Below are 27,854 nucleotides of genomic sequence, written 5' to 3' on the forward strand. Positions count from 1 at the left end.
ACTATACAACACAAAGATGACAAGTTAATCACCATCAGTGGATAAAGACTAATTATGTCAATTTAATAATTGAAAGTGCTGGGAAAAGCACTACCTACACCAACACTAATGCTGGTAAAACTCTGGGAATTTTATTTGAGGGAAGGGAAATAAATAGGCCATAATGCTTCATTGTTGCCTTATCTGATCTAAAGACAGACAACAGGACTGGGATTACTTCTCAACTTCATAAATGAGCTTTCTTTTGCAGAAGAAACTCCATGTGGGAGTTTCTTAAATCCCTGCACTCACACCATTTTAGATGAGGATAATAAAAAAGAAAAGTCACTGCAATGATGTGCAGGTACAGTACTGCAGTAATTACCTTGTCTAGACAGTTTGGAAACAAGATACTTTTGAACACATCTTTCTCCCCAAAGATGCTGAATATATACTGACTGCATTTCACTCCATGGGTACTGGGTAGGGTACACCTGGAGAATGTGGCATGAAAACATACACCACCATGGCTAAAAATACAGATCCTCCCATAAGGCCTTACTGTATATTGTATACACTACCACAGGTACGGGTGCAAACATTGGCACAGGGGAGGGTGATCACTGGCACACTGGCATAAGTGTGAGAGAAGTTTTTTTTCTTTTAAAATTAAATATTCCCAAAAAGTAAAGTAGTCAGTTAAATTAAGTCCACTCACATCTACAAATTACATGATAATTTACATCCTGCACATATTGTACATTCATTCAAACTCCTAACTCATGACTGGGGAGGGATTAGGTGGGTTAATGCTCTGATTTTAATGATCATTACATCCTGAAAATATTTCTAAGGTTATGTGTATCCTATGGACAATCAAAATCAGTTGGGAATATTTCATTGTGATGTGGTGTCATAATTATACGGTATATGGCACACTGACCATCACGGAAATGAAACCATGGCACTTGATGTGAAAAAGGTTGCAGGCCCCTGATACACACTGCAAAATCCTGTATCAAATTGACACTTAAAAATAACCAATCTGGGTATGACTTAGTTATGGCAGTCTGAAAGTGGTTAAATTGACACTAAAGATTTTAGAGTGCAGGGATAACTCTGGGCCCACATTCAGGAACTTGGAACAGGGAAGGAGACAGGCATCTGACCATAGACATACAGTAGAAGCCTCCTTCGGCTCCAGGGCATGTGTAACTCGACTGTCGAGAGTAGGCAACATGGAGGCAAGCTTTTGCAGAAGCTTTCCAAGCTTCTCATGCCAATAGCTTCTCATGCCAATGAAGCTCATTGTCTCCACCAGGCCGAAGGCATGGGGAGAGAGTATGTTTTGCACTCTGTCCGTGTGTGTGTCCGTCCGTCCGTTACCAGCTAATCTCCGGCACCGTTGGCCTGATCCATGCCAAACGGCCGACTTTTGTAAAACAAATTTTTTGCTATTACTCTTCCAGATTCTGTCCAAAAATCCCGCAAATCGTTAACACAGTATATCTATGTGCTCAAGACAGATCTGTCCGATATTTCATATTCCATCCTAATTGGCTAACATTGGCTTTCAAAGTTTGCAGAACTGGCCCATTTTGAACAAAAAGCCTTTCGCCAATGCGAAAAAAGCCTTTTCACATTGGCCTATTATAGCGCCATCAGGAGGCCACAACGTGACCTGCCCTGGTGGAGATGGAGACCTAGAATTGATAAGTCCCGGAAAAGACGCGCTGTGATTGGCCAGTAGTCACTTGAGTGGCAGCGACACAGCGTGCCTTCCGCACTTCTGCTTGACTTCCGCCACAAAATGCCGCAGCTCACTTGGTCTTCAACCAGCCAAAATTCTTACATGTCTCCCTCCTTCTCCATTGGAGCCACTGGCTCCCGGTCACTTCCGCACAGAATACAAAACTCTGATGCTGGCATTCAAAGCAACCAAAGGCATGGCTCCCCCATATCTTACAAGTATGATCGAACCCTACAAACCCTCCCGCGCACTCAGATCAGCCAACGCAGGGAAGCTGGAAGGAAGTTCCACTGTTACATTCTTAGCTTACGCATGTTTCATGATAACTACTTTTTATGTATGTGATGTATGCCATGCTTGTTATTTCTTAAAGATGGAGTGCCACAAGTTTTGTATTTTTCCAGTTTTTCATGTGTCTGTGAGGTGACAGTACTTCATTAGACACCCTGGAGTCGTTTTTATGTGCAATGGTGTATTAACTTTGTATTTAGGGTTTCTTCCTGGAAGCTGAACCCTTGACAGTCAAACGGGCCAATGAAATAAACAATAATATAGTGACACCACACTATCAGCCCCTCCCCTAACCCCTCCCCCTTTATCATACAACTACAGCTGTGGGTGCGGCTTCAGTTCAGGTGGATCACCACCCATCACCACCCACCAAGCAAACCAGGCATACTTAATGAACTGGTGGGCGTGTCCACATAAAAACAACATTTTAACAAATACTGTACACTTTTTTGAAAACATTATATAACAATAATAACTGATGAACTGATGTTTTAGGTACACTGGAGACAGCCAATGAGGCATCTATAGTTTTTTATATCTATGCATCTGAAAACACACCGAGTAAATGCGCGCCGGGAGCACTCGCCTATTAGTTTGTATAGGCACACTATCAGAACGCACCGTTAGTTGGATTACAAATTTTGAAAAGGTTTAAAAAGTAGTGAAAATAGGAGATCTACAAGCTCACAACGCGGCAGCACACACACACACACACACACACACACACACACACACACACACACACAACAAAAAAGTAAATGTGGAGAGACACATTTTGTTGGACTTTTGAAGCATTAGAACATGGGTTTTCAACAGGTGGTCCGTGGACCACTGGTGGTCCGTAGAGGTATTGCATGTGGTCCCTGACCATTCATTTAGTAATGTAGGATTGGTTGATTTTTTAAATGTTCTTTCCACTAGTTGAGAAACCGTGAACTGAATCACCTGGTGACCTATGATGAGTCCATCCATGTCGTCATTTATTGACAAGTTAGAGTTCAAGAAATTCAACAGAAAAAGTTAGAATCTCAAGAAGGGGAAAGTACACCGGATTGTCTGGTTGAGTCATTATTATTAGGACATTTTACCAGTAGTAGTCAACGGTTGAGAAACAGTGGAATGTATACACATAGGATGCATAGCAAGAGTTAACTTACAAAAGCATTAATCTTAGCCCATAACCCCATCCAACACAATAGTGGTCCCCAGGTTGATTCAGGGGAAGTCAGGGTGGTGGTCCCTGGTTCACAATCAGTTGAAAACCCTGCTGTTACCAGTTAAAGGGATTTGTTCTGGTGTCTGAGGCAGTGTTTTATCATTTATTGATAACATTTATTAAAGAAATGACAAACATGTGCGCCTGACAGTGTCTGGCACGCACGCACGAGAAAGGGGGAGAAACAGAGTGTGAGAGAGAATGAAGACAGAAGAGGGAGATTTGTTTGTGGGTTCAGCCTTTTTTCTAATTCAAAGTGTCTCTTTACTGTTGCACTCCCGGGTGGTTTCGACTAACATTATATTCATAATTGAATATGTGCGCACGCAGATAAAGCCTAGAACTATGGCCGCCTTCCCCGAGCACTTCACACCACATTACGTTTTATTCGTCAAATTAACTTTACTTGGTCTGGTGTCCCCAGAGCCTTTCTTTAAAAAGGTTGGGATGAAACAAAGGACTACATTAAGTTTGCCACTTATCAGTTCAGTGACAGCTATGCACTCCTCACCCCATAAAAACTCATCTCTGAACCACACCTAATGTTAGCTCCACCATTCTAGTACAGTTCTGTACATGCTCCCTTGTCCCACTAAACTCTTACCCTCTCCAGGCAGCCTTATACTTGGTTGCATGGAGTGTTGCGTATAAAGTATAAATCAAAACGCGCCGAAGCGTGACACTTTGAGCTTGTAGATTGGCTCAAGACACCAGCTCGCAACTTAAGTATATATTGGGCATTCGCTTTGCCTCATTAGTGTGATTGACTGAATGATTTAACTTTTTTATTTCACAGTATGTAGAATGGGTACATTTCAAACAAAGTCAATACAAAAACTGTTACTTTGTGGACGACACCATGATAAAGCACTGAGACTTGTTTACAACAGGGTCCACCATTTTCAATTCATCAGAACCTTTAAAGACGTACAGGGGTGGAGGCTTTAACGCTATCAATTTTATTCTGTCCAATTTACTTTTACTCTTTCTCCTACTTCATACTTTTTGAAATCTTCAGCTTCATTGGGAATGAGCTTCTTTTCACCTTTTTGAAATTTGGCGTAGTTTAAACAATATATATTTAACTTTTTAGAATCAGTTTAAGCATGGGCGGAGCTTGAGGGGGTTCAGGGGGTGAACGTAACTTCTGGCTTCTGAATGTAGTTTGTAATCATCTCTCTTATCATGATATGATGACTCGCTGTATGGCTGTAGTGCATGTGTGTATGTGTGTGAGCTGCTGTACTACCTAAATAACTCATTTTTAGGGGTTAGGGTAGCCATGGTTCATGACTCTCGTATTCATACGAGAGTCATGAAGAAACTTCACCCTGTTTTTGGCGAACGCTGCATTTACAAGATTTCCGTATATATAAACATTCAGATTTCAAATATAAAGTACTCACAATTTGTCCCACGGGTGTTAGTTAGTAGCAGCTCCAGCGATTAGAATTTCTGCATCCCGCGTTGTTTAATAAAAAGCATTTTTATCCGAGGTGTTATTTTTCCATTGGCTTTCAACTACGCGCCCCTATCGGTCGGGAGGAGGGTGGCACTCGGTGTGTTCGATATAGGTACGCTGACCGCTCTGCCAATACAGACTAATAGGCGAGTGCGCTCCCGGTGTGCAACTGTGGATTTCCCAAACGAACCCCGTTTGAAAAAGGTAGCCGGGGAGCTCGGACAAAAAAGCTTTTTATTAAACAACGCGGGATGCAGCAATTCTAATCGCTGGCGCTGCTACTAACTAACACCCGTGGGACAAATTGTGAGTACTTTATATTTGAAATCTGAATGTTTATATATACGGAAATCTTGTAAATGCAGAGAGCGCCAAAAACAGGGCTAAGTTTCTGCATGACTGTCATGATAATCATCATTGCAGTCATGTTTCAGGGCAAGGGTTAGGGCATTGTAAAAACGCTAAAATAATAGAATAAACGACACGTTGGCGCGTGTCGTTGGCCAAGCAGTCGCACCCCCAGGCGTCAAGTTCAAGCTTCGCCTATGAGTTTAAGTCTATGGTACACTCAGGCTATGATAAACTAGATTGCTGTATATCCTTGATTGGCCTGACAACAAACCAACCAAACAGAGCACTTAATTGGCCACCAGTAAGCAAATCCCAACAAAAATCTATCTGGGAGTGCTTGTTTTTGTTCACGCAACATCCTGCAACATGTGCACAGTTTTAAAACAAATGCATGACTTTTTAAATCACTTGAGATTCAAGAACAAGGCGAGCATGCCAGGCCTTGAGCTGCGCCTGAGTGACGAGAGAAAGAATGCAGTCGGACAAATTGTGCTGTCGGACAAAAGTCTTGGCAAATACCAACGACCACTAAACGGTACACAATCACTATATTATTATTCTTTGGTGAAACAGTGTCATGCAACATATAGTAGAAGGAATTATGTCACTGAGAAAGTTTCAGTTTAGTCTGGTGTCCCTACAGTATTTTGGGCAAGTAAAAAATTACTATTAGTCATAGTATTAGGTTACTTACTATTAGGTTTTAATAACTCTGAGAGTGGCTAACTCTCAGAATTACAGACCTGTATGGACCCATTTGGAACCCCTGGCCTCTAGTTGGACCCCCCTAGGTGGACCCGACTTTGACAAGCACTGGGTTATTATGAGATATCTCGTGTGCAAATGCGAAATGTACATGTAGGCTTGATGGGGTCATGGCGTCTTGTAGATGGCTTGCCTCATAGGAGCCACAGTGAGTCATAAGAAGGACGAATAATGAGATGTTGCAATGTCAATCAACTTCCTCAGTGTGGCCTCAGCATTGTGTAACTCTTCTGTGTTTGAAATAGACAAGAAGTAATTTGAGAGAGCAACGATTACCAGTTGTTGAATGTATAATTAGATATACAAACCTACATATTATGTATGTGACAGAACCTGACATCATATCTTACTTGGCTTGGCGGATTGTCCTTTGGGTGAGCGATAGATATTTTGTTTCCCATATGTTTCCCTGAATGCAAATGTGGTTACACATAATGCTGCAGTTGTCACGAACTTGACAGTGACAGACAAGTTAAAATCCTACGTAATTGCAGTAATCTGTCAGCCTGGATGGAAATACAGTAGGGTCAAGGGATGCCAAAATTGGACCAATTTCGATGCATGATGCAGATAATTTGGGTTAGGGTTAGAGGCCAATGTTAAAACTACTCTCTCGTGAATATATTAATGAGAAATCCTTTACCTGGATGTTAAGAGTGCAATAGTGCACACAGCACAGTAATAATAATCATTCCATTGTATAAAATACAGTATGCTTTTGTTGTGACAGCATATATTATATTCTAAATTATTCGATCAATTTCTTTTTGACGTGAAATACATTCTAATAGAATTTTCAAAATCAAGTAAATCTATTAGGCTGATTAACCACTTAAGCCCTACTTTATACCTTGTCGTACAATGCAGAGGTGGAAATAGGGTGAGGTTTGCGTCCCAAAACGCAGATTATTGATAATGGACCCATCCTTGTCAGGGTCTGGTCATAACTTCTGGGCACTTTTCCCAACACAATGACAGCACGAGCCACTTCCAATGTGATTAAACCAGCGATCATGTTAAATGATAAATTAAGCAAATTCACAATAACTTTCTGGTTCCAAGCGGTGTCCCTGTCGGCTGTCTACACCTAAAAGCGCAAATTTCAAATCCACAAAACATACGATTTTGTCGTCTTTACTTTTGTTATATCCATAATGGACGACATGCCCCCAGTCTCTTAACTTAATTTTTCCCTCCACGGACATGGGACAAAACAGATTATAAAGTAAATGATAAACTTTCATTTAAAAATACTTCGCGCCATTCACATCATAAACAACAGCACACGAGCAGGAGCCGTGATTGGTGCAAAAGCCAGTGACCTCACGGAAAAGATGCGATGTAATTGGCCAGTAGTCACTTGAGTGGCAGCGTGACGTAGCGTCAAGAGCGTGCCTTCCACTCTTCCGGTGTACTTCCTCCCCCAGTGTAAATTATTCCACCCCCCCGTCGACACACATGGCTCCAACGATCTATTTTTTAAATATCTATGCTGAGCAGTGAGCACAGCCCTCTATTGGCTCTGGGACTGAGAGATTTTAAGTACTGTATACCAAGCAGGCGTGTCATGTCAGCTGTCAATCATTCAACTCAATGAAAACCAATGGAGCTGATTTGGGCTGTAAAAAAAAATCAGCCCATTTTGTGTTTTTCTTGTAACTTTTTGATGCTGTTGCTGCTTTAGATTCTACCAGAATATAAAAGTATCTCTTCTAAAACATTTTAATAATTTCTCATCTTTCTTCTAATCTATAGGATAGGGGGGCTGAGCCCCACTTGCCCATTTATACCAGCCACCCCTGGAACCCACGTCAGTGCAGTGCCTGCCCGCATGTTTCCAACCACATATTGTACATTTTGATCGTACCAAAGAATGGCTTCAGATAAGAAAAATATCAAGATGAATGACATAATATGTTCAAGTTCATAAGAACACTCAACGGCCATATCTGTTCATATGCAGGTGTTTGATGTTGGCGTTGATAAAAAGGGAAGTAACCCTGTTGCTGAGAACATGCAAAGCTCAAGCTGCTCAAACATTTCCCTACTCAAATGACAAGCAGACAAAGAGCTGTTCATAAAGAACAACTAAACCGGCTGCGCCATACCAATGGACATGCATATGCAATAATGTACACAATTATTTGTAAACTTGTATAGTCTCATATTATATACATATTATATACATATTATTATGTATAGTATGTACAGTATCAATTAACGGCTAATGGCGATATTTTGCCTTTGACAATTTTGATATGAGTTTTTGTCTCTTATTGTCTCCACCAGGCCGAAGGCATGTGGGGAGAGTATGTTTTGCACTCCGTCCGTCCGTTTGTGTGTTTGTGTGTCCGTCCGTCCGTGTGTCCGTGAACAGCTAATCTCGGCCACCGTTAACCCGGTCGATGCCATATTTTGCACACACACTCCCTGGATGCCAACGATGAACCTCTGCCCCAAACTTTCCAGAACGGCCTGTTATAGCGCCACCAGGAGGCCGCTTTGTGCAAAACAAGTTTTTGCACAGTACACCTACAGATTTTGTCCAAACATCACGCAAATTGGTACACAGTCTCTCTAGAGCCATTCAACGAAACGGGTCTTTCACATTTATCAGACTCCATCCTGATTGGTTAAGATTGGCTTCCAAAGTTCACAGGAGTGCTCAGTTTCAAACAAAATGCTGCAAATCATGAACACATCGCGTGATTTCCGTGAAATTGTGCACCCACATTCCCACTAGGCCGAGGACGAAATGCCACATGAACAATTTCAACTCAGCCTCAAGGTGGCGCTATAACTGGCCGAAAAGTGTTTTTACCTCTAACTGCACGGATCTGTGGATAACCTGGTGGAGACCTGTGCCCGGAAGGGCACTTTTTCTAGTTTAGTATGAATTTGAGTCCTGCCACAAAATAATTTGTGCTGCTATACCTACAGCACACAGCTAAATCCGAGCCTTCATTTAACCCATTTTGACCTGAGATCAGATTAAAAAAATGTCTTCTACATCCTGACAGTTTTCTGAAAAAGCACGCTGGCACGCTATGAGCTTGTAGATCTGCTATTTTTCAATATCTAAAGCATAACATACTCAGTTAAGTTAAATTAAATGACCACTCAGGATTTGACTGTGCGCATTCCGGTGAAAGTTAATGAAGTTTTATTACAGTCTATTGTCTCATCTCTTCAGTTACCGATGCCGAACACCAGGACAAATACTGTACACTAGGTTTAAAAATGAGGAGTCGTGTGGTTGAAATGTGGGATACTCACGCTAGCAGGGAGCGCTCCGGGAAACTGAACGTCCCGTGGGAGACGCGGTCCACGAAGTTGAGCGGGACCCTCTGGATCTGCTCACAATGGAGCATCATGAAGTCGTACTTGCAGATGAGCAGGCTGTTGGCCGTTAGGACCAAAAGACGCTCCTTCTCATTGTTCCAGTGATCCACCCTGAAGGAGGAACAGGCAGAGGGAGTTACAGACCCACCGATGCCAGATTTGCGTGCACGACGCCAATCCTGATGACCCCCGACGTAGGCGAGTACTGATGTTTTGACTGATACTTTGTCGAAAAAGTTGATTTTCAAATAAATTTGATTTGGTTAAAGTTTAAAATGTTCACAACATTGAACTTACAAACAAACAAATACATTCAAATTAACAAATGACATCAATAACTATTATTAGTTATGGACAATCGCTTTTTGGGGTGGGATTTAGTGAAGGGCTAATTGCCATCAAATATTGGCCGATATATACCAACACAGTCGATATATCGGTCTGACACTAGAAGGAATGCAAGGCCTGGCAACAGTTTCACTTCATTTCCTTTGCAATGAGAATGACTGCAGCCCAGATGTTGGCATCCATATTTCCAGCACATATAGCCTTTCCAGTGTTAGCGAACCAACACAGCGCATTGTGTGTGCAGATGGTGACTGTCAGCAAGCATGATATCAGTGCGTAATACAAGGTGACGCGGTAGACAGATGGTCAGAGAGACTTTTCTTGATGCCCTGCACCGTTGACATGCTCTGCACATACAGTAATATGTTCGAACTGCCCGCATGCTTGCGCTGCTTACGTACTATTTGCGTGAAGTTTTTGTAAACTTATCGGCATCAGGGCCTGTATGTACATAGTATGCTGTACGAAAGCTCACCATATATAAAATACACTTCCATCTTCCAACACTGTACCAGTACCATATTTCTTTCGTTCTATAACGTACGGCCAGAGTTCCCCCATGCACCTGGCTGCATCTTCACTGCCAGAATCAATATTGAATTCTGTTGAATGTATGTACTGTAGATTAGAATATACCTGGGCTCCCCCAGAGTTAGTGTCGATGTGTCCTTGAACAAGACACTGAACCCTAATTACCCTGATGTGCTGGTTAGTGCCTTGCATGGTTTCCGCCGCCATCGGTGTATGACTGTGTGTGTGAATGGGTGAATTGATGCACAATCTATGTAAAGCGCGTTGGATAAAGGCGCTATATAAATGCACCATTTACCATATAATATATACATACAATATCTCAATTGTTGTTATGCACCAATGTCATCGAGTCAAATTCAATATTTTGAGTAGTTGGTGAATTGGGTGATCGAGATTCTGACTTGTCTGTTCTCTCTTGTCAGAGTATCTGCATTTAGGAATGTAGACCAGGCTGTGAGGGCACTTTGATAAAGTGTCAAAGACTGAAACACTACATAGCTGTCATGAGTCACTGAAGTATGGAAATCCAGGTTCACACTTGGGGACAGAATAAATGCATGGGTTCTGAGTATCAGATAAAGTATCAGATAAAAGCCTAAAGGTTATGTAGGTATTAGAGTTGTGGTGTGCTTAGTGAGCGTGTGTGTCTCTTGGGGGGGGGGGGGGGGGGGGGGGGGGGATTGAGTGTTCTGTAATCTGCACAAGCTCATTTTTAAATTGAAACAAAAAGCATGCATTCTCGAGTCACTCAATTATGTACAGCAAAAGCGTCAAAATCTCACAAAATGCCCGCGGCAAAAAACATGCAATATTCATTCAAGCATCACTGGGCCCCTGACGTTGTTTAACCAAAATCTACAGAATATTTCAACACCCATCCCAATGAATGAATAAAAGCGGCCATCCATCCATGTGTATCAAACTTTGGGCCCTATTTTCGCCAGTGCCTTACCCATTATCCCTAAACTTCTTTGCCTTTATTTACCATTTTGTAAAAACATTATAAAATTGTTCAACTAGCCGATCTACGTCGACACGTTGTGAGCTTGTAGATCAGCTATTTGTGTTTACTACAAGCCAAAAGGGCTATAGCCTTATCGTGGAAAAAGATAGGCAAACCCAGTATTGCTCAGTGGTTTAGGGAGTTATCATTGTGTCTTCCTCTGGAAAGAATTACTTATACTTTGAAGAATAAACAGAAGATGTTTGATAAGATATGGGGAAGGTTTATCCAATATATTACGGTTAATGATTTATCTTATTTAATGGTGGAAAGTGAAAATGTCTAATTGTATTAACTGCAGCTGTTTGGTCTTGTGGCCATAAGGACTCTGTTGTTGTTGTTACCATTTTAAGTGCCATTATTTTATTATACTGTACTTATATATGTATGTTATTGTTTTGTTTTGTTTGTTTTTCATTTTAAGTAATTGTATTGTATTGTCTGTATTATGTATTGTTTTGTTGTATTGTCTGTTTGTCAAAAAAAAGAAAATTCAATAAATATATTGTTAAAAAAAAAGATCAGCTATTTGAAGTTTGAACTATGTAAAAGGTAAAGAAGTTTAGAGATGTAACTTTCTACCTGTCTTCTCTATTTTGGGCATATTATACAGTACATTTTCTAAATAATTCAAAATGATAAGAGCAAAAATAGCAAATCTACAGTACAGTACTACAAATACTATTAACATTGAGGGACTGCAGATTCTTCCAGCTGTGAAATTTTATACATTTTATATTATTATTTGATCCTAGACTGGCTGGGCCGGTGAGCTTTGTGCACGTGGCCAAATGAGGCACTCTTAACCCAATTTGTGCCCAAGACGTCTCCAGACGTCCTGGGAATTAACTGCCGCAGCAAGTGATAGTCCCACAAACCAGAGAATTCACTGAGCATCCCAGGCAGCATAGTAAAGGTGTGGGCACTGAGACCTCTGACTGGGCTAAAGGAATGAGTTAACCTCGACTGAGCACAGGGGCCGTGGGGAGAGAGGTGTTACTAAGCTACAGGTCCAAGCTCCAGGCAGCAGAACATTCCGCTGGGGCTCAAGTATGATAGCAGAAAGTGCTTCTCATCAGACCTCTGAGGCCTGCAGTCATGCATCAGAGCGAAATGCTGCTTCTGGTGTGGAATATCAAAGTCAACCACGTCAGCCAGTTCACCATTCCATATTTCAATAACTGTTTGGTGTCTATTAATAATACTAGAATTTCCGCTCAAACTAGCGCAACGCGATGCGTTGCAAATGGGAAGAAGGCAATAGCGGGAGGGCAATGCGAGTGCTGTACTGTACCCCTTTGTACTGTACTGCTTAGTATTGCACTGTACTGTTCTGTACTGTACTTTACTGTACTTATTTGTTCTGTTCTGTACTGTACTGTAGTCCTGTGTACTGTACTGTTATTATTGTTCTTCTTATGATTAGTATTATTATTATTAGGGATGCACCGAAAATTCGGCCACCGAAAATATTCGGCCGAAAATGGCTAAAAATGTATTTTCGGCCTATTCGGTTTCGGCTCAAATAGGCCGAAAATATATCACCGAATAGTCAAAACACCGGGTCGGTATAAACACAACACGCGATTGTCTTGAACGTAACCAGAGCGCTCCGCATCTACCTCTCTCTCTCTCCCAACTTCAGTCTCCCCCCCACACACACACACACACACACACAGCGTCAAGTTGCTCTGTGCTGTGGCTGCGATGCGCTCCGCGAAATCTGCGAGCTCATCAACAGGTCCCAAAACATGGTATTTGTGAGCACCGCCACTGTCTATTCTTTTGTCGTATGACAAAAAATGCTCCCCAATGTCTGAATCTGTGAGTTTGCATGCAGGCTACGACGAACACTAGCAGTAGCTTGCTCGTTAGCTCCTCAAATCTGTTACACCTGTGTGTAATCTCAGCGGCGCATTGAAGTGGGCACAGGCAGGGCAAAAGCAGAAGCAGAACGTCCGTGAACGTTTTGCTTAACAATGATCAGTTGTTCAGTGCTGTTTAACTTTGGCATATGTGATACTAGAGCCTAGAGAACATGCTAATATGGCTGCTAAATAAGAACGTTTTCCCCTATATGTGTGTGTGTGTGTGTGTGTGTGTGTGTGTGTGTGTGTGTGTGTGTGTGTGTGTGTGTGTGTGTGTGTGTGTGTGTGTGTGTGTGTGTTTGTGCGTGCGTGTGCGTGCGTGCCCACACACTGTGTAGGACAGTGGTTCTCATAGTGGGAGTTCCAGCTAAATTATAGATAGTTAGGAAGTAAACCAAGTGGGGCCGGTCTGTAACAGAGTGCAAAAATTTAACCAAATACACTCTCAAAATTTACATTGATTTTTACAATAGAAATAAAAATAAATTGGGGTCCCAGAGATAGAAATGGGAAGAAAGACAGTCAGCTATACACAGTCAACATTACAGATTACAGTATCATTACAAGTACAAGGAATGGCAATGAAATCTAATTGTATTAAAAAGGGGGTAAAATATAAATTTTGAAGGAGTATTCATTTTTATTGTCTTTATTGTTAGTTACAACATGCCTACAATAACTTGAAGCATTTTTTTAAAGGTAATTGCAAAAAAGGGGCCATAATCCGATTAATCGTTTAAATAATCGCCCGATGAATCGATTATGAAAATCCATAATCATGTATTTTGCCATAATCAGGTAGCTTTACAACAAAGCTGTATTCGGCTATTCGGTATTCGGTTTTCGGCCAACTGTTTCCTATATTCGGTATTCGGTTTCGGCCAAGAATTTCCCTTTCGGTGCATCCCTAATTATTATTAATATTTGGGATGGGTTATTAATTATTATTATAGAAGTTCCGGCCGCTGTGCGGCCCTCACATATAGAGTTCGGGCCACTTCGCAGCCCTCACACACTGGCGACTGCTGAGCAACGCAATTTGGGGAAATATGGACAGAAGATATTTTGTCATAGGCACTTTTATTTTAGGAATTAAGGTGTAATAGTGATTTACATGAAATGACAGCATGAAAGAGTATTGAGTAACAGTGAGGTAGTTAGCAGTATTAATTGTGAGCAATGTAAAGGTGCAGGGAGACAGTGTTTTCAAAGAACAGTATAAAAATGTCTTCAAGAGTGAATGAATATCTTCAAGAATGAAGGGGAAGTAGTCCTTACGTATACAGGCAGTATAGGTAGGCAAAAGTACACTTACAAAGAATGAGACACAGTTTCAAGTGTTTCTATAGCAGTCTACCAAAACAAATAGTGAAAACCAATATGTAAGCAAGAGGGCAGTGTTTTTCTGCAGGCAAATACTGCAACACAATAAATGTATAATATTGGTTTATGTAAACACAGGGAGAAGTGACATACTATACACGTAGAAATGTGTGCAACATCATCAATAATAAAATAATTATATAAAGTGTAAAGTGTTTGTATAGCAGCAGTAGCAGTGAAAGTGTGTGCAACATGTTCTGTTATTGTCAAAAGAAGAATAGGCAGTCTGAAGTCTGATTTATAGATAATTAAAGGAGTTCAGTGTAAACAATGTTGTCAGTTTTGCCCTCATCATTATTGTCTATTAAAATTTGACAGCACTGGCTTTCTTTCCCCTAGAGAAGGCTGTGTACAGTTGGCCATGTGCGAACACAGGCTGAGGCAAGTAGATGCCAACTCTGTCATTTTCCTGGCCCTGACCTTTATTTATGGTAACGGCGAAAGCTAACCTGACAGGGAATTGTCGTCTGATGAAGGTGAAGGGAAACTCCTCACCTCTGTCATAGTGCGGGATCCTTGGGAGGAAGATTCTTTCACCTCTGTTTGTCCCTAGTGCAATTTCACACTCAAGTACTTTGTCCATCATCTGCACCAGCACCATTCTCGTGCCGTTCTTGAGAGTGCGGTCGCGACCTGATTGCAAGTTTCTTAGCAGCATGACAGGAGCTCCTAGTTTGAGCTTCAGGTTATGGTCAGGGATTCCAGAGGGTGTTAGTGAGTTGAGGAATTCTATAGGCAGAGAATCCTTGTAGTTGTCCTCTTTAACTGAGTCAGCTGAAAAGTAGATTTTCTCTTCTCCAGGGAACTCAGCTAAGCACCCGTTGTTGATTTCGCGTATGTCCTTTAATGGAGTGTATACAGTGCCTTTAAGAAGGTTGTCTTTGTGGACACAGCCATTGTGCAGGTCAGGAAAGGTGTATGAAATGAGAGTATCCATATCCTTTACCAAGTGCTGTGGTGGAATGTGGACCTGAATGGCAGTATCTCCATGTGTGATTTTGTCTTCCCCCAAGTCCAGGAGGTAGTTGGCGAACTCCCTCTCAGCTATGTCAGTCCTCATGTTGAAGTGTAGTTTGTGTTCTTTCATGAGAGGATAGAGTGGAGACATTTGGATGCAAGCTCTAACAATTTGGGCTCTGCTTGCTCTCTTGATAACGGGGAGTGTCTGCCTAGGGTCTCCACCTAACAGGACAGTTTTGCCACCCCAAGGTTGGTCAGAATGCATCAGGTCCCTCAGTGTTCTTTCCACGCACTCTACATTGAAGCGGTTAACACTGAAGATCTCGTCCCAAATTATTATGCTGCTTTCTTTGATTAGCTTAGCCAGGGAGGACTCAGCTTTTATGGCACAGACGGAGTCTTCAAAGATAGGGATTGGTATTTTAAATCTTGAATGAGCTGTCCTGCCACCCTCAAGGTTCTGAGCAGCTAAGCCTGTGCTGCCAACACACAGCACAATGCCATTCTGTGCTCTAATGTTGGCTGCAATGACCTTAAATGTAAAGGTTTTGCCATAGCCTGCTGGAGAGTTGAGAATGAATTGTCTTGTGATGGTGTCCTCTTTTGGTGCATTCACAATTTCTTCACTGTAGAAATTCTGAATGTCCATATAATCTGGAGTGTATATCTGCTCCAATTAATTGATTAGTCGTTATGGAGTTGCCGAGTGATTGGCAACTAATATAGTGATAGATTAATTTAATGGGCCTGAATAGATCTGTGTAGGCTGCAACAATTATTTCATAGAGCGTAGTTGAGGTGAATGTTCAAAACGTTTTGAACAGATGTCTTAATTGAGTAACTGAACGGGCGTGCTTTGTGTAAATGGCCATCGTGAGGTTCAAAGAGTACAGTTCCTTTTTAAATGGACATTCCACGGCACCAGCGCCATGGGGGGGGGGGCACACACACACACACTTAAATTGACATTCCACGGCACCAGCGTCATGGGGGAGGGAGGGGGGCACACACACACAGACACACACAAACACTGGGCCCAGCGTGTAGGCGTACTGTATGTAGTAAATATAGGCAACTAATAATGTACATGGAATGGATAGTGCATGTGGGTTCAGCGCACACTCGCAATTTCGGCTGGAGGGCGACGCGACACACACACACACACACACGGCGATATATGGATAAATACAGAGAGAAAGAAGCAACAATGCACAGGCGTGCAAACGATTAAGCACGCACAGGCAAATGTTTGGAGAAGCTGAGAAGCACACGCATGCAACATGCTGTGATTACCTGTTTTTGTTTCTTTTGCGTGACTGGCTCGCAAACGTTTGGCGTCACGCGTGTATTGAGAAAGTGCGGTGCGTTTTCTTCGTGGCATGATGTATTCCAGTCCAGTTGTTGGCGGTGGCAAGCATGAGTCTTGTTTGTTTGTTTGTTGTTGGTGGAGTGGGCGAGTCAGTTTAGTAGTACAGTGCAGTCAGAGTAGGTCACACACAGGAGCAGTGAAAGGGGGAGGAGGCTCGGATGGCTGGCCTCTGTGCTGGTGGAGACCTACCTTTGGAGAGTTTGGCAAACATGACGATTATGACGTCACAGAAAGTTGTTCCAGTTGGCCTGTGGGATCGTGTGGTGATGTAAAACAATATTTGTACAGTAAATAAGACATTTTTTGTGAATGCAATTAGCCTATATGTATTCTGGGAGTGTGCAGATTTTATTTTGCATAGAGAGATGTGTGGTAAAAGTGTGGTTCGTTCGGAGAAAGAGTACGGATGTGCTTATGTACCCCCTGTCTATTAGGGTAGCAGGATAAGGCAGCTCAGTGTTCCTGGAAGAAGTATCAAAAATGAAAACGTAGCCAACACACTGAATAAGAAAATGCAACCCCAGAGAAATGAAACGCACTATCACTGCAAAGGTGGATATTCTAGGAAAAAGTCATGACAGAGAGAAAACAGTTTTATCCATCAAGGTCATCAGTCAGAGCCCCGAACAATAACCAAACTGTAGGGTAACTGACTTCAATCTGTTCGTCAGTGTTGGGGTAGCCACCTACTCTGCTGTGCTACGCAATCTCATGTATAGATTTATGTATCTGAGTCATTAAATGACATCATTGATGTCATTATTAACCCAATACGAAGTTCTGTCAGGTTCTCCTCCAGACTGTGGAACCATTGGCGAACTTGTCTGTATGTTCGAAACTGAACATGGAACTCTTTTTATTGTAAGAGTTCCACTTTTTATCTATTGTATTGTTATTCTGTACTGTGATATGGATTCCCCTATCACAGTACAGTGTGCACACATGGGTTTTATTCTTATATTTCTTGCATATTTCCTGCACATATTGTACATTTTCACTATACGTAATGTATACTTTTGACAACGCTTCTGGTGAATGTATGCAGGCATTTCTTTCTTCCTCTGGATTCAGCAGTTATAAATCAGGAACAGGAACTGATGTAATTCCACATACAGTGCATTGTCTGTGTTTGCACTGTTGTTCACTTTATTACCACTGCACTGCTGCAATGTTTTTACTTGCAATATACCTTGTTTTTATTATTTCTTGTTTTATTCTATATTGTTAGCAGTCTGTGGAACATGTCACACTTTTATTCCACATACTGTACTTGTATGAGGGAGTAACAAATTTAAGCTTCTTGAATTTCCCCAAATATTACCACCAATTTCAAAAAGGAGACGGCTTGAAAACACTTCAATGAATAATTATCGCCTTCCAGCTAAAGCGGCCAACAAACGAGGTTGGCTTTGCAAAGTTCATCTACTTGACGTAAGTTCATCGTTACCTTGTATGACACTCCCTTGCCTCCCGAAGGGACACTAAGTACTGTGGCTGAAATGTCCACATAATGCACTCTTTGGTTGCACGAAAATACTTCCACAGCCACAGCACCAACTGCAGGGCCATTGTAGGACAAAAGTTAACGGCGTGTCAGACTGAGACGCAGAATGGCATGCATTATTCATCGTCAAAGGGCCCGCTTTTTATTTTTTAATGTTTCCAGAAACCTCACGTACGAGTGATACGGCCCGACATCCGCAAGTGCACTCGACAAAATGTCCTCCAGTCACGTAATTTGCCTTCTGTGTTCATTTCAGTGAAATGAGCAGCTCCCGTGCAATTGGTTTGTACTGTAGCAATACAGGAGTTTTGGGTTAGATGAGGATATTTGATAACTAGTTTGGTACCCAGTAGTGGGCTAGACGATGGGTCGCACACAATTAACAGGGGAGTAAAGGGGAAATATTGTGTTATTTAGTTCCTAAATTCATGCACAACTCAAAATGGAGGTTAAATATGTTATGTGAAACAGTTGAGAATCACTGGTGTGACAAAACTACACATACTGTACGTATAGTAAGTATTCCTTAAAAACTGTGCCAACAAATGTCATTAAGAAGTGTGTGGCACTCACTCCGCCAACAGCCAGAAGCTTTGTACTTCACCATCCACCTCTTTATCCACAGCACCACCGATGTCTTCAATGGCCTGCTGCAGAGTGCCAGGCTGGGAACAAAAACAAAACACACACATTGGCATTGAGGGTTATTTTACATTTTCACATTTTGATGTGACCGCTTTCAAACATCAAGTCCAAGTGTCAGTTCAGATTAACATTCAGTAAAAACATTCTACAAGCTACAAGCTCACAACACGTCACACTGCAACATGCTGTGAGTTTGTAGATCAGCTATTTTCAATTCAGCTATTTGCTATAGGGGGAAAAAAAGGAGTGGACAGGAGTGGACCTTTAGTATAGAGCCCTGGTGAAAGCCGATCAACTAAAGCATTTAGGGCTCCATTTTTGTCTCATCTTTCTAAAGCCACTATTTGGGGATTTAGGAGTGGGGAAAGGGTGTTGACCGGGTGTTCCCCCACTAAAGTTGGTATTTTGGTTACCTGTCTAAATCCCTTAACCCTCTAAATTTAACCAATCACCAGTCTTGGCTTTAAGAGATCCCTTTAAGAGATCCCGTTCGTGCCGTTTTTTCTCCACACGCACAGAGCCAAGAACACTCGTCTTTTCATTGAGTCACAACTCGCTCAGATTCTAAGTTCTATGTAAACTACGAAATTAGGGCTTTCATTTGGTATATAGATCGTGCGTGTAGGCCGTCTCTACGGAACGGTATGAAGCGAAAAGGAAAGTTCGGTCAATAAACCCCATTTGCTGCTATGGGGTGATCATGAACTGAAAGAGCAAATTGTTTTGCTCTCCGTCCGTCCGTCTGCGTGTGTGTGTCCGTCCGTCCGTTGCACACACACACTCCCTGGATGCCAATGATGAACCTCTGCCTAAAATTCTCCAGAACAGCCTGTTATAGCGCCACCAGGAGGCCGACTTTTGGCCACAACCTAACCTGGCCTGGTGGAGACCTGTGCCCCGAGGGGCACTTTTCCTAGTGTTATCTGCATGCAAAATAGTAAGCCAGATTAGGCATTTTTTAATGAGTCATAATTATATATTTAGTTTTCAGATGATGATCTAGGAACGGATTGGGGGTCTGTGCCCTGAAGGCCCTATTTGTCTTAATTTGAGGGCCTTAATTTGAGATGCTATCTTCAGTAACTTACAATGGTTGACTTGGTTGCCATTGCTAATCTCTTGACATACTGTCTGCAGTTGTGCCAATCCCTGACAAATTGACACATTGAAGGCAGTTTATTGAATTAGTTAATGACATCTTCCCTGGTTTGGCAGCTGCAATGTTTACAGTTTATTTATATATTTATTTGTTCATTTGAAAATGATCCCCATTAGCTGATGCCATGCCTTGCAAGCAGCTAGTCTTACTGGGGTCCACAAAAAAAAAGATAAAACACATAAAAACAACATTAAATTGCATTGTATTAATTCATTAATTCACATTACAGTTGCATTGATATAAATCTGCACTGCTTTCTTAACCCATTAAAACCTGATGCCAGTTCTATAATGGCTTCTAAATCAGTAGTTCTCACACTTTCAAGATGTTTCAAGAATGTTCAAAAATAGCCAACACAAACATCTAAAATGACACAGATCCTTTCCTGGTTTTAATGGGTTAAAGGATGATTTTCTATTAGACAAATGTCAAGTGGTAAATTATTCCAATAAACTATGGCTCTATAAATGACAACTATATCCATTAACAGTCCATCTTGTATCGTGATTATGTGTCATTACAAAAAACTCAGGTCAATCTGGTCATGGCAAGTGATTTTTGTGCAAATCTAATGCTTACAATCGATTCAGAATCATGAAAAACCCCTAGTTTGACACGTCACATGCTACTATGAAATTGGATGTTAATGGTACCCCAGCTTATTATGCGAATTATGAAAATTGCCCAACATATGCAAGTTAGCAGCCGCCAGTTTCTAAATGCTGGGGACCCATACTCAACATTAGGGTACTCAAAATGTCCGGGTTCACATTCTGGCAAGTAGACTATCAAGCTTGAGGTTGAGTGAGTCAGCCTTTGTGTTTTTAACACAAGAGTAAACAAATTCCGCACACTTGGGTGATCTAAATGTTGTTCCGAGAGCAATAACAACACACAGCGGAGCATACATGTATCTAATCAGTCTTGATTCTGTTATATTGAACTGTTGTTTGAGGTGCACCTGGGCATTGAAGTGGATACAGTCAGTGTACACAATCTTTTCATGCAGTGAAAGGTGTTTTTCTTTTTACCCTTAACACAAGGAACTTCTTCAGCTTGAATTGGTCCAGAGCTGACCTCCAGTGATTCTGCTTGGAGTCGGTATCGGTTGGCGGGGCAGGGTCCTCCTCCGTGGGGACCGTGGGGTAGAGGTCCTCCATGGTTCCTGCATGGAGGGCTGGCACCATCATGAAATATTAGTTGACGATGAATTTTCATCAAAGTAATTGCGATTCAACTATTGAATTATTAATTTGGCTTTGAATATTGGAACAGAAATAAAAATTACATTTCTGTTTGCCTTTAGGCTTTGTAAATAAGAATTGCACAGGACAGACATGACAAATAAGTTAAATACACAAAGACGTGAGTGACTGAGCGTGCAGGTGCAGATCTGATATTTTTCAACTGATGAATTTGTACATAAGGCAACTATTCTGACGATTATGCTAAATAACTGTGATGATCTCAAGTAGAGGTTCACAATAGAGTTCTACGTCGCACCGTGGATCCGACCAATATGTCAGTCATAGTTAGAGGCGTTGTCAAAGTAGCCGTCTGGCTGTGTCCATTTTGTGCCCATACAGTAGAGGATATGCGCATGACATCATCATTTCCGGAAGTTACGCGGGAATGACTACTGACTACTGACATACTAAGCATTTAAAGTATGAGATATAAAGTACAGCAGCCTTGTGTTCATATAATAGAAAGATTGGGTATTGGGTAAGACGGACGTTATGTATCTTTCAGGACCTTTCACTGCTTCACCTCAACCATTACTCTATGGTCTCAGCCTGTGTATGTTTTGACATTCCGTTTTTCTCCTAAGTTGAATGTTGCCACAACTGTTGGAGCAGACATAAACTACACAGATTCATCCCGATGTTCTGGGCATCTTTGTAAAGTTAGTGTTCGTGAAAAGACCAGCGAGTTTACACCACAGATATGTCGTCTCCGCCTACAGGAAATACGTTCGCTGCGACCAGGGGACTCGTTTCTGAATCGGTCTATACCCTCTATGGATGTCTCTGTAACTGTCAGTCCTTGTGCCTTTTATGCCCATAATCATATATGGAGATCCCTGGTGTCATCAGAATATGCACTGCCATGTTTGAAGTTGGTCGGTCCCATGATATATGCACATGTTCTGACCAAGCCCCCAAAAAGGCTGGCCAGACTTAGTGGTTGAAGCTGGAACTGCAGGCGTACCCGTGCATTTAGCACGAGGAAACCCTGGGCAGCTAGGGTTTAACATTGAGCACTCGTTTGCACTTCCGCAAATGCGGAAGTAGAAGGGCGCTCCGCTCCATATAAGCCATTGGATTGGCATAGCGGTCGGATCTGTGGCACTGGACAACCGGATCTCCATATATGACTACAGTATATACTATATATGGGTGTATCGGGTTTGTTCATGGTTAGTGGCATGGCATGCCTACATACATATGGCCATATTAATATAATATATTAATATGGCCCCTTATGCCCAAATTGCCCATATTATGGGCATATTATGGGCAATTTGGGCATAAGGGGTTTGTTGATGGTTGTGTTTGGGTGACATCCGCCGGCCCTCCTCCCATTAGCCAATTTTATTATAAATTTAGGATAATTGAGATTAAGTGATTCTGTACTCAGGCATACCTTTGTGTATGGGTTGACCCTCCTCCTCCTCCTCTACCTGGCTCAGCCTCTGAGGGGGATCATTTCCCTGAGTGCTGGAATATGAATCTGGAGACAGATCCACAGCTTTGAATTCTCCCTCCTCAAGCTCTGCCATCCTGCCTGACCTGTTCCAGACAGAGATAACAGTAAAATCAATGTTTATGTGCCGTCTAAACAAGGACGTATTATCGTTATCCGCACAAGTACTTAGCCGATCTAACCCTTTCTGCCACGCGTAGACAGCGTTTTGGGGGATGAAGTTGCTAGTGATGCTCTTGGGAACTCAGGCATGATAATACACGGGTGAAGTAATCAAGCAGGAACGTAGATCGGCTTAGTAGGGTTTATTCACCCATTTTGGGCCGGGAACCCCTTTTGGTGTTTTAAACATTATGTTAATAGCTATAATTTAGCTATTGAAAAATAGCAGATCTACAAGCTCTGGCGCGCTACGAGCTTGTAGGTCTGCTATTTTTGAAAAATCGTGAAAATATTTATTTCAGAAAACTGGAGGATTTAGAAGACTTTTTTTTCTTCTTTTTTTTTTATCCCACGATTTTGTAACCTATTTTTCACCCCTGTGTCAATCATCTAATGTGATCCTTGGCTCTACACACCCTCCACCAACCTAGTCCTCATATATGGGGGACAAGGGGAGAGAAACGGACTTGAACTCATGCTTCCTTCATGCCTGAGTGTCCAAGTTGCTCCTTTACACCTGACAGGGGGGAGTTTCCCTGGTTGGACGTAGCGCGTGGAAGGAACACGTTATTCCAACCAGAAGATTTTATTTTAATGTTGAGGTCAGGCCTGAATGGGTTAAGCAAGATGCGTCGCATACACGGACATAGTATCCACACAATATGATAGAGGCACACGCTGGTCCATCAGACCCTCCTCATTTATACTCTCATTTTGGCAGCTTTCTTCCCATTGTTTGCCTATTTTCATCATAGCAAGTCCTCCTTCCTGTCCTTCCCGTGCCTCGATCACAAGCCCATCCTGTTCACCTGTCGTTTCTTGATTAGGTGATCTTAATCTTTCTCTCTCTTCTCTTCTGTCGCCTTCTGGCAACTTCACATATTACTTTGAACATATTTATAAAGTTTGATTACTGATAGACTGTGTGCTCTCATTCCCCCTTTGTTCTGATGTTCTAGTTGGTGCCCTGTTGTTTTGGTAAACACCATTTTACCGTGGGCGAGCTGTTTGTTTGTTCTTTTTGTTCCTGTAATTGTGGCAACACTTTCTGGGTCTTCGGCTGCCGCCATGCTTAGCTGACCTATGCCCTTTCCATTACTGCTGTTAAAACTCTGGCCTTGGCCTGAGCTCCTGCATGGAGGCCCTCTTTTCTGCCACTACAGGGACTACAGGACTAACCGGTTCTTTTTTAAACCGTTTGTCACTCCCAGAGTGACAAACTTCGGAGACACTACTTTGTCACCTATTTGCTGAAACGATGACGCCATAGTCCCCTCACCCCCTTCAAACTAACCTCACGTCACCCGGCTTTCCACCTACAACAGATGGCTGTTTACAGCAACATGTAGGCTTGGGCAATATTGATTTTTTATATCGGTATTGATGCATTGAATAATATCGCGATAATCGGTATTATCGATTATCTGCCTTTTTCATTTGGCTGGAACCCGAAATGCTGCCATACAGCAGTATTTCCAGATGTTTTTTTACGAACCAACTTGCTAGGACTTGTTACTCTCACCGGTGCCATGTTTTGTTTGCTTTCCTGGGCGGAGGCGGTCCGACAATGCTGCTGTCGCCTCGTCAGTGCCAGTCAATGCATGGACACCAAGTTATTAGGCAAATTATAGTTGTTTAAAATGAAATACTCGTAAATTCATCACACACTGAGACACACACACACACATACAGTAATGTAGACGTTTATTCATTATTTCTTTTTCCATATTTACATGACGGTAAAATTACGATATTAGTATTATGACGGTATTCGGTATTATTTCTCCGTGATATTACCGATATTGATTTCAAATATTGCGGTAAACGGTAATATCGACAGGGTTAAACTCCCTGTCGGTGAACTACCGACAATAACCACTAGCCAGATATTATCCCTTACTTAACCATGATACAATGTTTTTAAAAATAAATCTTCTTTTCACCATGATTATGTAAGATGACAACTGAATTTATGTGAGATATATATAAAGCCCACAGCTGAATTAAAACAGTTGCACTGTTTTTGAAAGGCCGATTTGCTCGTCCACATACAAGGAGGTAGCCCTGGTCCAGTGCTTACAGCGAGTCTCTCACTGACGCCCTGTGGGAGTCCCTTCCGCAGCTCTCTAGCAACTTTCTCACTCCCGTTCAAGGGTTTACAATTCCCAGCAAATAAACAAAACGACGTAGCTACTCACCGACACAAAGCCTGCTAGACCTTGGTAAAAGTCTATTCTCAAAGCTGGGGAGTGTCTCAGGTCTCTAAAATACACTATTTTAGTCATTAAATAAAATGAATCCAACCAGATCGGCACAGGAAAAACCCAGAAATGCCGTAGTAGAAGAATGACTCTGTCCGGTAAATTCAGGGTACATTGCAAAATGGCACAAAGTGTATTTTAGAGAAGCTGGGGACCTGAGATGCTTCCCAGCTTCGAGAATAGACTTTTACCAAGGTCTAGCAGGCTTTGTGTCGGTGAGTAGTTACGTCGTTTTGTTTATTTGCTGGGAATTGTAAACCTTGAACGGGAGTGAGAAAGTTGCTAGAGAGCTGCGGAAGAGACTCCCACAGGGCGTCAGTGAGAGACTCGCTGTAACTAAACACTGGACCAGGGCAAGTATGGAGGTAACAAGGGAAAAGAAACATACAGTAAGGGGGAAAGGGGCGGGGGGATTCAGATTTTACGGGGGCCAGTTTCGAATTGGTACCGTAGGTGCCCTTTGAGAGCGGTTTTGAAGGAGTCAAGCCAAGGTATTCAATGGCTTAATGTCTTAATGGCTGTTGGTAGGGCGTTCCACGGTTCCACATTTTGGTGGCATAGGAGCTAAATGGATTTAGTCCCTTGTTTGTGCCGAATCTGGGTTGAACATGGTTTGTTGAAGTCCCTCTGGTGTTGTGGGTGTGAACTTCGATGACAATAAGGAAGTATTTAGAGTATTAGTGGACCAGAGTCACCAGACCCATTGAGGGTCTTTGGCTTTGACTTTTTACTGGGGCCAGTTTCGAATTGCAGTTTTGAAGGAGTGGGGATTCACGCTCCTTTAGGGAGAGTGGGAGTCTGGAGACCACCTCATTATACTAGCTCAACCATAACGACTGGCTAAATTAGTCCGGATTGCAGCTTTATTAGGCTTTAATGTATTCTAAACTCTATAGCGTGTGCCGTGCTCACTTCCCATCTTCAAAAAGCTCAGATGAAATACATTATGATTATGTTGCAAATTCTTTCATGGTTTCACTTGAAGGCAAGCATCCTACAGCCTAGCAGCCCTAGCTACTATTTTGTTAGCCATGGTTCATGACTCTCGTATTCATACGAGAGTCATGAAGAAACTTCACCCTGTTTTTTGCGCTCGCTGCATTTATAAGATTTCCGTATATAAACATTCAGATTTCAAATATCAAGTACTCACAATTTGTCCCACGGGTGTTAGTTAGTTGCAGCTCCAGCGATTAGAATTTCTGCATCCCGCGTTGTTTAATAAAAAGCATTTTTATCCGAGCTGTTATTTTGCCATTGGCTTTCAACTACGCGCCCCTATCGGTCGGGAGGAGGGTGGCACTCGGTGTGTTCGATATAGGTACGCTCACCGCCCTGCCAATACAGACTAATAGGCGAGTGCGCTCCCGGTGTGCAACTGTGGATTTCCCAAACGAACCCCGTTTGAAAAAAGTAGCCGGGGAGCTCGGACAAAAATGCTTTTTATTAAACAACGCGGGACGCAGCAATTCTAATCGCTGGCGCTGCTACTAACTAACACCCGTGGGACACTTTGTGAGTACTTTATATTTGAAATCTGAATGTTTATATATACGGAAATCTTGTAAATGCAGCGAGCGCAAACAGGGCAAAGTTTCTGCATGACTGTCATGATAATCATCATGGCAGTCATGTTCCAGGGCTACTATTTTGTGAGAAACGAAAGTGAGACTGTGTGTTTACTTCATCATACACAGTGCGCACTTTAGTCGGTAAAACGATGCATTAATTCCTCTTGCTAAATTATCCAATATATGACAATTTGGCAATTCGGTAGTCCACTCCTGGCTGTGCAAATATACTTACCTAAAATGATCGATGTCAACGACGTCGGTAGGAAATGAAACGAGGATGTAGAGACAGCATCAACACGACAGGTGCACAATGCACATTATAAACTTCCTTGTTCCGCTGTAAGTTTGTTTTATGGGGCGTGTACTGTACACACTACAGCTGCTAGGCACACCGCTTTATTATGATTCATAAGAAGTGGAATGTGTGTGTGTGTGTGTGTGTGTGTGTGTGTGTGTGCGTGCGTGCGTGCGTCGTGTGTGAGTGCAGTGGGTGGGGCTGTTTGGAAAAAAAGGGTGTCTCCCTCCTATCCCCTCTCACTGTGTTTGTGTCAATCAAGAGTGAGCACCACAAATCCCTCAGCTTTGTGTGTTTAGGTTTAACTTTGTACTAGGGAAATTATTTGATTGGCTGAGCACGGACTGTGATTTATGATGATGTATGTTAAATGATGTATTGATGATGTATGACGATAAGAACTGTGATTTTTGTGTATGTTCACGACTGTTCACAAACTTTCTTACAAACTAAGTCCTTGTCACTAGACTGGTGCCCAGCTGTAAGCACTGGTAACGATAGAAGTTGGAGATCCATGCCCGACCCGGCCGGCTATGCAATACCCATTGTAGTACTACCCGTGTCAGAGTTAATATATGGAGTTCTGTATCAGGCATGCCCAAATATGAAGTGTATGAATATGTTGTGATGTCAGAACAGGCCAGCTCCATGTGGCAGTTCTGGACAACCGTGGGTCTGAACGACTCGACACCGGGCACTGCACTCCATCTAGGGGCCTTTTATGGCGGTTTTGTACAACAGTGAGTCCGACCGACTCGACGACGGGCACTGCACTCCCTGTGGGGGTGTGGAACGCGTGTGTCCAATTTTAAGTCAGTGGGGCGAACGGTTCTCGGGTTACGTGCATTACAGCCATAGACACGTAGGCCTACAGACAGACGTATGATGATGTACGATGATAAGATCGCCCCTCACTTCACACAGGTG

At 42.3% G+C, this 27,854-nt stretch overlaps 1 protein-coding gene across 1 annotated transcript in view; it reads right to left on the minus strand.

The window, feature by feature from the left end:
- Nucleotides 1-27,019, minus strand: part of tprg1 (tumor protein p63 regulated 1) — a 35,808-nt gene extending 8,789 nt beyond the window's left edge. The window contains exons 1-5 of the mRNA XM_083766343.1: nt 26,865-27,019; nt 22,576-22,721; nt 20,961-21,106; nt 18,699-18,790; nt 9,091-9,267 (exon numbers count right to left, since the gene is read on the minus strand). Coding sequence (XP_083622469.1) covers nt 9,091-9,267; nt 18,699-18,790; nt 20,961-21,106; nt 22,576-22,711 — 551 coding nt within the window. The 5' untranslated portion in view covers nt 22,712-22,721; nt 26,865-27,019. The remainder of the gene's footprint in view (nt 1-9,090; nt 9,268-18,698; nt 18,791-20,960; nt 21,107-22,575; nt 22,722-26,864) is intronic.
- Nucleotides 27,020-27,854: the final 835 nt, after the last annotated feature.

This window comes from Protomyctophum parallelum, assembly GCF_964188405.1.
Source record: "Protomyctophum parallelum genome assembly, chromosome: 6".
NCBI lineage: Eukaryota > Metazoa > Chordata > Actinopteri > Myctophiformes > Myctophidae > Protomyctophum > Protomyctophum parallelum.